Source organism: Acanthisitta chloris, unplaced genomic scaffold (genome assembly GCF_000695815.1).
Source record: "Acanthisitta chloris isolate BGI_N310 unplaced genomic scaffold, ASM69581v1 scaffold38447, whole genome shotgun sequence".
NCBI lineage: Eukaryota > Metazoa > Chordata > Aves > Passeriformes > Acanthisittidae > Acanthisitta > Acanthisitta chloris.
The window spans coordinates 271-10,658 of NW_008683872.1; the positions used below are offsets into that span (position 1 = coordinate 271).

Below are 10,388 nucleotides of genomic sequence, written 5' to 3' on the forward strand. Positions count from 1 at the left end.
GACTTTACATGCAGCTGGTAAATCTGTTCAGAGGCACCTCTGTTTCTGGGGAGGAGGCAATTGGGTGTTTTCTTCCCCAAACAAGTATTTCACTGTTCTCATAACAATGCTACCAATTTACACAGATGAGAGAAGTGTTTCATCAATATTTGACACAAAAAGAACATAATCCTCTCATTAAGATCTTTTTCTAGGGAAGTACTCTTGTACAGGCAGATGAAAAGAAGAATTTGAGTTGCTGCAACATACAGAGATTTGCAGGGGGGAAAAATCCTCTTGAATTCCTTACACTGCTTATATTAACCATTCCACTGTTGCACTAGGAGCAGATGCTCACACCACACAGCACAGGGAGGTTATCACAGGTAACAGCAGAGGATAATGCCCTGCCCTGGCAAGGGCTCACATTCATTGTGCTACTGTAGAGAACTTGCACAAGACATTGGGGTGTGATCTGCCAGGGTAAATAAACACCTCTTCAGCACACCCAGTCATTAAGGAGAAACTGATACTCGTCTTGGGGCAGACAGCTCAAAACACCAAGTGAATCATGAAGTACAAGCACTCCTGGAGTGTCCACTCCTTGAGGAATTCCTCTCTCATGGAATTGCCTTTTTCTCAGGGTAGAAGTATAGAATGTTTTTAATTGTATGGGACCCCCAAGATGGACAGTCAGGTGGCACATCTTTGCAGCAGATAGATTGTTCTAGGGCCCACCAAAAGCACACAGTACCTATCCTTTCTCATTTCCTTGGATATGCTCCCTTGATATGTCAGAAAACTCACTTTTCTTGACAGCTTACCCCCTTAATGAAGTGCACAGAGCTGAACTGCCCCATTAGAAGGTTTACTAGCTTAGCTGTACAGTAAGCTAGGAGAAGCTGCAAGAATTTTCTACTTGAGCTCCAAACCATGTTCATAATTCTCCCCCTAGAGATACACTCTGGCTGCAGACAGCTAAATAATGAATCCTTCTACATTACAGATTATCCTGTGAAGTGGAATAAAACACTAAGAACGGAGTGGCAGAGACTTGATTTATGCAGTTGTCTAAAAATGACCAGTCATCCTCCATGACTGCAGAAATGCTTTCAAACTTCAGAACTACTCTGCCTCATTTTTCAGCACTGCCTTTTGACGGTGGCAAGACTTGGTGGTACAAGCTGTGGAACAGATACAACATTTACACGTTTTCCTCTTTTTCTAGGCTCGGTAACATCTTTCCTAGTGCAATATATGAGAATTAACTGGGACCTTTTTGGAGAACTGGCTTTAGGGATCTTCTCTGCAATAGATGCTGGTTCTCTGTTTCTCATGCACTTCTCTACCAACATCTGGGCATGTTATGGTGGCTATCTCGTTTTCAAAGCCTCCTATATGCTCCTCCTAACCATAGCAACGTAAGTATCAGACCTGACAGTGCTGCCACTATGCACAGAACACTGACCCTACTTTGAGTTTGCTCAGAGTTTACTCAGAGGTAGCTGAACTAATCCCAGACATAACAGTTTGGGTAAGGACAAGGATATGTAAATGTCTGATTATGCTGTTTACATTCTTCTAAACAACCCTGAAAGAAAAATTAATACAAGCACATTGAACTTAGGCAGAAATTAAACAAAGGTACAAGGCACAAGGTAACTACTACTGAAGGTAATGGTGACAGCAAAATGGGTAAGTTGTTTTCCTCCTTCCTGGCATGAAAGATGCAACGTGAACAGAAGGGACAATCATACCTTGCCTTATAAAATCCTCTTATGCCTAGATCACCTGCTGATAAACCTCTAAGCATGAACTGCATGAACACAAGAAAGATCCAATGTAGAATATTTGCCAAGGTAATTTTATACATAGAATCCTTAATGATATTAGGATGTTAAGGAGGAATAAGAGAGAGCATTGAACATATTAACTCTGACAAGATCTCTTAGGAGACCAAGCTGTTCTGTTGTCAGAAAAATGTAACTAATATTAATACCAAATATTATAGCTAACCTCTCTAATGGATATAAAATGTTCTGACTCCAGTTATTTTATTGCTTGGAAGGTCTTTAGACATACCACACGATTTCATTGACAGAAATATCAGCTGCATTTTTATGTCAAAACCCAAAATGAATCTGATACCATTAAAAAAAACCTGCTAAAATTAGAACACACGGCAACATTATGCCCATCTTGAAGGAAACCCAATGAACCTTCTATTATCATTTTGGTGGATTGTTACTACATTAGAGTGACTCACACCTGGACCCTTTCCAGATATCCTACCTTAAAAAGAACCCCTCAAAAAAAAAAAAAAAAAAAAAAAAAAGAAAGGTAAAAAAAGTTAAAGTTTGCATAAAACCCCATGCTAAAAATCAATGAAAATCAGTCCTGAAAGAATAAACCCCTTTTGTTCAGACAGAAACTTTGGAGGCAAATATTTATTATTGCCATAAATGATAGTGCAAGTAAAATCTACAGGCTCTTGCAGAAAGAAACATCATGCTACCTCCACTGTCAAGCCACAAAGCAAAAAGTGACTGACATCAATACAGAAAATTTGGTTAGAAGATACCCACAGTGACCTTGTCTGACCTCCCAGCCAGGGCAGAATTGCTGCCAGTGCTGGCTCAGGTCATGGCTTTGCCATCTCTGAGAGCCTCCAGCCAAGGAAACTGCACAGCCTGTCTGACACAGCCTGTGAAGACAGACAAGGACTCAAAGAAAGGTTAAAGGGAACTGATATTCTACCAGATAGAACAGATCACCTGATAACCTGGCTTGGAAAAGCAGCACAGACAAGTACCAAGCCCATCAAAATACACTATGGTACTCAAGACTATATTTTTTTTAGAGAAAACAAGGAAGCAAACAAACAAATGAAGCACATTTAATCCTTCCTTGGTGTCTCATCTCCATGAATCATTGCTCTTCACTGATTGACTAGAGAGCAGCAGCTTTCCACCCAGTGTGAAGGAACTGACCTGCCAGTCTCACATTAGGTTCCAGATTGCTGTTAATCTGAGCATGGAACGCTATGCCTTGATGTTTGGATTCAACAACTTCATTGCCCTGGTGATTCAGACCATTCTTACAGTGGTTGTTGTGGATTCAGGAGGTCTGGGATTGGACATAGTGACTCAGGTTAGTGCTATTACCTTGCTTCCTATTTACTGCTTAGCCAATTCATCCTCACAAATTGACCCAGAGAGAAATTCTTATGCCAAAGGACAAACTAATTTCCACTTTCTTCTGTAGAAATCTAGACATCTTGTTCTTCCCTCGTGTCAGTCATCATTCTTCCTGTTTGCCTTTTGATGCATTGAGGATTACAGATGTTGGTCTTTGATTTCTTAAAGGCAGAGACAACAGAGCACAATTAATCAGGTCCAGCTATCTGACCAGTTTGGGTAATTAACAGGACACTGAATAACATCCTCTCTTCCCAAAAACTCAGACTGGTTTTGTCAGATGTAGAATCAACACGACCACATGTTGTTAGTGGAGTTCAAGACCATGACACACAGCCTGGATTTTTGGAGTTATTTCAGCTCAGGTGAAAAGAACACCTGACTTTAATTTCAGCTCAGGAGCAAACCTGGTCTGTATCTCAGCACATATAATAGATTCTTCTGACCATAGTTTGGGCACCTAATTTGGGATGTGATATCCTATCTCACAGCAGTACCCTAACTCCAGTCAGCCCAATGCAAGTCATGCTGAAGCCAACTGAAATGTTCTGACTGCTGCCTTTCCTCAGATGGGCTCTCAGCTGAGGCAGCTTCAAATCCCACGTATCTGAGAAGACTAAAGCTACTCAGATGTTCTACACAGAGAAGTTAAAAGTTACTTTAAAAGAGTAAAGATTGACACAAGCACTAAAAAATTATAACTCTAATGACAGGAATTACTAGGCCTTGCCACTGTTGTTGGAAATACTGATACAAAGTCATGGTGTATGTACTGAAACACATGAAATGTGCAAAGTAAGAGCAAAACAAGGCTCTTTACTTGCATTACTCACAGCTATGTAGGTAACCAAGCTACTTCTACATTTTGCACAAACAGGAAAAAATCCTGTTCCTCTCCCTCTCTGATGTTTATCAGGAGGCACAAAGAATGGAAGCAAGGGGCAAAGATCTGCTGCTTCCTGGAAAACCTTTTTGCTTAATCACAAAGCAAATACTTGAACACAGATAAAATCATAGAGTGTCTGTCATCTCCAGAAGCAGCAGCAGCATTTCCCTAACGTGTTTCTCATTAATTCATCTGCCTTTTTCTCTGCTTCCCCCAGTTTTTAATTTATGGCAGCTACTTTGCAGTCATACATGGGATTTTCATGCTCAGAAGCATTTGTATGCTTGTCTCAAGCAAATGTAAAAGAAAAACAATGAGACCTTGCAGAGAGAACCGTCCAGAGAGCAGATTGTCTCAGGCTCTACGACTTGGCTGTAGGAGGAAGGGAGGGAGGCTCCTCGGCCAAGCCCCCCTGGGAGAAGAGCTCAGGCTGCAGCACACAAGGAACAGCAGTGCAAGAACATTCAACACAGCCCTGAGAATCTACACTGAATCACTGCAGCACTTCTGCACAACATGTGCCAACTGAGAGCTCACCCTAATGGCACTGTGCCAAGAATAAAAGATAAGTTGCTTTAGATTCTTATTTACTTGCCTATAATTAGCTGAACAGTGGGAATTTACACACAGAAAAAGATCAATCACCTTGGCATCCTCCCGTGCTTGATGGCAAAGACCAGAGTTCACCCTGCCTTGCTTGTTGCAGCTCCTGTGTGCAATGCTGGCAGGTTTCTTTCATCCACTGCTGCTCCTGCACGTGGGGGAAGGGTCTGTCTTCCCTCTGCACATCCCTCGTGCTGAATCAAGTGAGAAAGGATTGTGTTTGCATCGTTATAGCCTTTCCTATGGTGCTACAGGCAGAGCAGTGCAGGCTTCTCCTGTCTCCCTGCACAGCTGATGCCAAGAGCCTCACTGCAACACTGCCAAGCCACAGCTGTTGCTCAGCCCATTTGAAAGCTGCAAACACCATCCTGACTTCATAGCAATCTCTGCCAAGAAGGGAAAAACTTCAGAGTACAAAGAAAATGAAAGAGCCCCAACTCCATACCTTCTGCTTCCAGTAAAGTTAATTCAGTTGTTCTGCAGGGAAAGGAAACTCTGAACACCTCCCCCTCTCCTTGCAGCTTTTAGTATTAAGTGCTTGTCTTTCTTCCAGCATGTTAGAGGTTTCCATGCAAACATGAAGCTCCAGTGCTGGGCACATCACCCCCCATAGCTACAACCCCCTCTAAATACAACACTAACTGCCTTTGCAGCACCAGTGGGTTTGGGCAGGAGTCTGACATGAAGACAGTCCTGCAGCATGATCAGGCCAGTTTGGGCAAACAAGGAAGGAACAAATAGTATCTTTGTATTCAAAGCAAACAGGTATTACCCAAGCACTGTGTGAGCTACCAGAGAAACCCCAGTCAGCAGCCCCGTTCAGCAGATCCCCCCCTGCAGGACCTTCCCCAGGGCTCTTTCTCTTCCTCAGAAGCCCTTGGTAAGGAAAGGGGATGAAGTTTGGAGGCAACCCTGGCTCCTCTGAGCACTTGCTGCCTGGTTGCACCACACTGTGAACACCTTCCATACCTGCAGGACCAGACCAGGCTCTGTTGAGTTCCCAGAGGGAACTCTCCTGCCAGGGGCACAGTGTTTGCTCCCAGTGCCAACATACAACCTATCAACAGGTTTCAGGGTTAACTTCATGCTCTGATGAACCTTGGAAGATACAGGGAGTCCAGTCTGAAAAAAAAAAAGGGTAAAGGAAAGCAAAGCAGTAGCATTTCTCTGAAGCAGCTCTGGTTACATTTTTCAGCCTAGAAGCTAATTTAGAAGCTTATCTTCTTGTCCATTTGCCCTTGAATGACAGATCAGTCCTTACACAGAGGGAATTCCTGGCCAACTAATAGTATGAGGCATTCATTGTCCTACCTCCCCCACACCCAGCAAAGCCAGGACAGTGAGAAGAGACTCTCTGAGCCCAGAGAGCAATGCACCATGCACAGGGGAGGGTCAGTGTTAGCCCAAACCATCAAACTGGTGCTCTGTCTAACCCATGAATCAGAGACCAGAGCTTCTAAAGGTACTTATTAACACAAAGAATGCAATAATTGATTGCTTTCTTGCTATGATAGGTTCAGTTAATCATTAGCCACTGCGAGTCTTATAGCTTTATCTTAAAAACAGAGCTTAATTTGCTTCAAAAACCTGTAAAGGAGAATGCTTCCCCTGCAACCTCCATGGGCACGTTCTGCAAGCATGAAGAGCTGTGATGAGTTATTATTATTTAAATTCTGTTAATATTTTATCAAGTTTAGGAAGAACTTCTAGAAAACAAATTTTCTTACTATCTCCAGTCCTAAAGGACAGTTTGTGACTCCTGTTCTGCAAGACAAAGTCATCCTGGGAAGAGCTGCCCATGAACCTACAGGAAAGGCAGCACAGCCACAGCTTTGACAGGTACTTTATGACCCTCTGAGCTACCTGGGAGTGTGTGGCTACTCACTTGCTCAGTGTATTTGGAGGTGATGTAAGATTTATGCTCATGTTACTGATCAGCCCAGGGTTTAATATATTTTTATACTGAAAAGGCAACATATCAAAGCAGGTTTTGGGTTAAGGACAGTACAGGCTGTATTTTACAGGCAGTGATTTGTAAGAGAAATATAATCAAAGATAATAATTGAAAATCAAGTTTCAAGGTTAGGACTGGTGGTTGTAACATTCATCCCAGCTCACAGAAATAGATCTGTGTCTTCATAATACACTATTTATGCTCAGTTTTAATAAACACAATCTGACAGTGCAAGTTGAAGCACTTCTGAAAGTGCCTGATACAAAATGGAACTCAACAGGTTTAGAAGTAGTTTGTAACAGCATGATTAGACATCAATCAGTGCTTTGTTGTCACTACTTTATGTTTCAGAACATTCTTGTTTCACTTGTTTTCAGGATCAGTGAAACTGACAACACAAAACAAGTAAAATAAGCTTAAAAAACACAAATCTCTTTAGACTTCTTTTTGCTGCTAACTACAGTGAAGAAACAAATCTCTTTTCCTTTTGATCATCACTTTTAGAAGTGAAGTCAAGATTACTCTTTCCTAAGCCTGAGCAGGTACCATGAGCAGATAGTTTCTCTGCCTGTCTTTACCCTCTCAGATCACTGGAGTGCAAGAAATGCTGTATTAAAGCAGGTTGAAGAAACTGAGCTCGCTGTGGGCTGTGAGTTGGTTGTGGCTTTTATTGTCTGTGAGAATACTTGTGCTGTTGTTGTGCCACTTGGCACTGAGGCTGCAAAGCAAAAAAAAAACCTCCTTGAGCACACCGAGAATGAGCTTTAGTCTCAGTTTGCCCACTCCTTTACTCAGGAATGAGACTGTAATGGAATTTCATTCTTCTGCTGCAGCACATCCACACAGCACTAAGCATGGCACTAAGACCTTTGACAGACAATACAGGGACTGGAGTTTACCACCACGGATGAACCTTGATCTGGGTTGTTCATGTACAAGCTGCACAGGTTCAGTGAGAGAAGCACTAGCTGAGGCACGAGCCACAGCTGGAGTCATGCACCTCACCCACAAGAGGGAAGCAACAAAATACTTTATCGACGTGACAAAGTGCAGTGGTAAATGTGCTTAACGAGGCTCAACAGCAAGCTACACTTGACTTGGTGCACAGAGGACAAGGTCAGACAAAACTATCAGGGAGACCCTCCCGTTTAGTCACAGGGTGCTGAACTCCTCACGAAACAGAGTCTAGGTGCAGCCAGTTCCAGATTTGGTCAACTGTTTATGTCTAAAGGATTATATATGCACAATCAAGGCTTTCAATGACTCAGTCAAGGTTTCAAAGTTAAGTATGCCATTAGTCACTTACCTAGAACCTGTTGCAGCAAGAAATATCTTGACCTTGAGGAGTAAGCACCAGAGGCAGCTCTGCCTAAGGGGAGATGCAGGTGTGCAGCCTGCTGCCCTGCAGGAGAGCTGCAGGGCACTGATTTAGTTGTGTCTGCACACCAGCAAGACATCTGAGTGACCACTCAAGACAGCCCTTGACTATCCCATTGCCATCCATCCCCCAGAGTCCAGTTAAACTAGACACCACCATCACAGCCCCCACTGGCCATTCTGGCTTAAGGAGTGTGTTTGTAAGTTTAGTTAAAAACCAAGCTTGCAAAGGAAGTTTTACCAGCTGTGAAAAGCATCTGTTCATTTCTTTGCCACTTTTTTTTTTTTTTAGGTAGGCCATGGATTGCTGGAAGGGAGCTGTAAGCCACAGCTGGATTTATCCCACTGTGATCATCTGTGCAAATGGGTTTTTCACCACAATGAGGCCATCAGAATCTTTTCTCACCCCTTACCTAGCTGGACCAGACAAAAACCTAACAATTGAGGAGGTATGTACCTATTCTCTTAAGTAATAATTAAAATGCCTAAAGCATTAAGCCTTTTTGCAATAACTGAAGGGAAGATGAAGTGCCCAATAATACAGATCTATTTTATCTAGACACTCATATTTAAGATGCTTCTGGAAATGAGAAAGGAATCAGCTCTTTGGTAGAAGGTCAAAACTTTAAAGTCCCTACATTCTCAGGACTTTGAAATCCCTTTGGTGGCTAAGGGATTGATATTTTTGGCAAAATCAGGTCAGCTTGTTCCTCTCTCTACTGAAAACCCAGAGGAGGAGCAACACTGACATTTATTTATACTTATCATGGAATTGATCACACTGACAGCAATACATTGATGGCAGATCCTAAGAAAACTAAGCAGCCTCCCCCTTATGAGCTGTTAGATTATTGCCTACACTGCAGGGATGTTTTATGCAGTCATTAACCTGTGGAGGTCAAGTTCACATTGAGAAAATTGGGGGGTTTGGCAAAAGCAGGCACTACATGTTTCCTTGCTCTGCTCCTCTGTTCAGCACTGGCTGCTGCAGGAGAACACTTCCCAAGGAAAGGGGACATGGTTAGCACGTGGCTGAGTCATGGAGCTAACGGTATAATTAGAAAACACAAGCTTGGTACACCCACATGCAGCTAATATGAAGAACAGTCAATCCTGATGTGCAGTAGCAAATGTTAAGGCAGAATCTCCTAGCACAGTGTGAACTCAAGGTTTCTTCTGGAAAAAAAAATAGTGTCCATGGTTTAGCTTGTTAGGGATTTTCCCCCCTTCCTTATTATTTCTTAACCACAAATATAAGTTTCACCTCTTACACAAACAGCAAAATAGAATTCCTTCATTCCGATTTCAACAAGAATCCTTAACTCCAAAATAAGCACAGCTCTTTCCACCAAACTCACCTCTGATGAGCTAATTCCAGAAGCTAAAATTAAGTCAAACACTTTCAAATTCTAACGAAAGTTCAGAGACACAAAAGACGTCACACAGAAAATAACAGTGAACTTGCTGCTCACCATGCAACTCACTCCAGCACCAGTTCAGAAGTCAAAAATTCCTCCAGCATTTCACACAGTTCCTTTCTAGTCTAAGTGCTTAAGCTGAGCACAAGCAATGAGAAATGGATACCTTAGCAGACCCCACAATTACTGAGCAAGACCTCCCCAAAACAGGCAACTTACAGCCCCAAAATTCACTTTGTGATGTGGATCTAAAAGGGGATACCTGCCCCAGGTACACCAAACTGCCTGGGCAAGCACTGATCCCAGCCTAAATGCTGTTTTAGAAAACCAATTTCAGAACCAATTTCTTTTCAGAGCTTCTAGGTACCGAAGTCAAACTCAAGCTTACTGAAATACTATTGCCTACTTCTTAGAAATCAAATTGGAAGGAAACAGAAGGTGCAGATAACCTAGTGGTAGCTACACACTCCTTATGTGCAGTTCCAGTTCCCTCACTCTAAGAGGCTCTTGCTTTTTTTACCTAATTCTAACAAGGGAAGAGGGGCCCAAATGTATACAATGACTCATGAGAAAAGTTAAAGCTAAATAGGCATTCATTTTTCAGCTGCTGCAGGAAGGAGGATCTCCAGCTAGACAGACTTTCCTCTGACATAAACATCTGTTCAAACAGCTGCACATCAAAATCTGCCTTCCTCCTCGGCCTTTACTGCAATGAATTTTTTAAGCCTATCTCTTTATGCAGCAGAGTGGAGCATCACTGTCTTTGCCTCTTAAGCAGTACATTTACAGTCTTGTAACTTCAGGCAGCTTAAAGTCTACACTACTCACACAATTCAGTGTTTGCTCTCACCACAACTATGTTCTCTCAAGAACATCTTCAAAAACCTTCATAATCAGTATTTTAAATGTACTTTTCTTAAAGAAAACCAAACAATTTTTCTCTTCTATTCTATTCTAGGTTACCAACCAGATTT

The 10,388-nt window shown here is 42.3% G+C and overlaps 1 protein-coding gene across 1 annotated transcript; it reads left to right on the plus strand.

The window, feature by feature from the left end:
* Positions 1 to 1,207: 1,207 nt before the first annotated feature.
* LOC103806401 (thiamine transporter 2-like) lies at positions 1,208 to 4,361 on the plus strand (the record flags this gene model as incomplete). The annotated part of the gene is made up of 3 exons (XM_009079089.1): positions 1,208 to 1,400; positions 2,988 to 3,129; positions 4,280 to 4,361. Coding segments are annotated over 3 exons (417 nt in total), but the record flags the coding sequence as incomplete, so codon positions are not given.
* Positions 4,362 to 10,388: the final 6,027 nt, after the last annotated feature.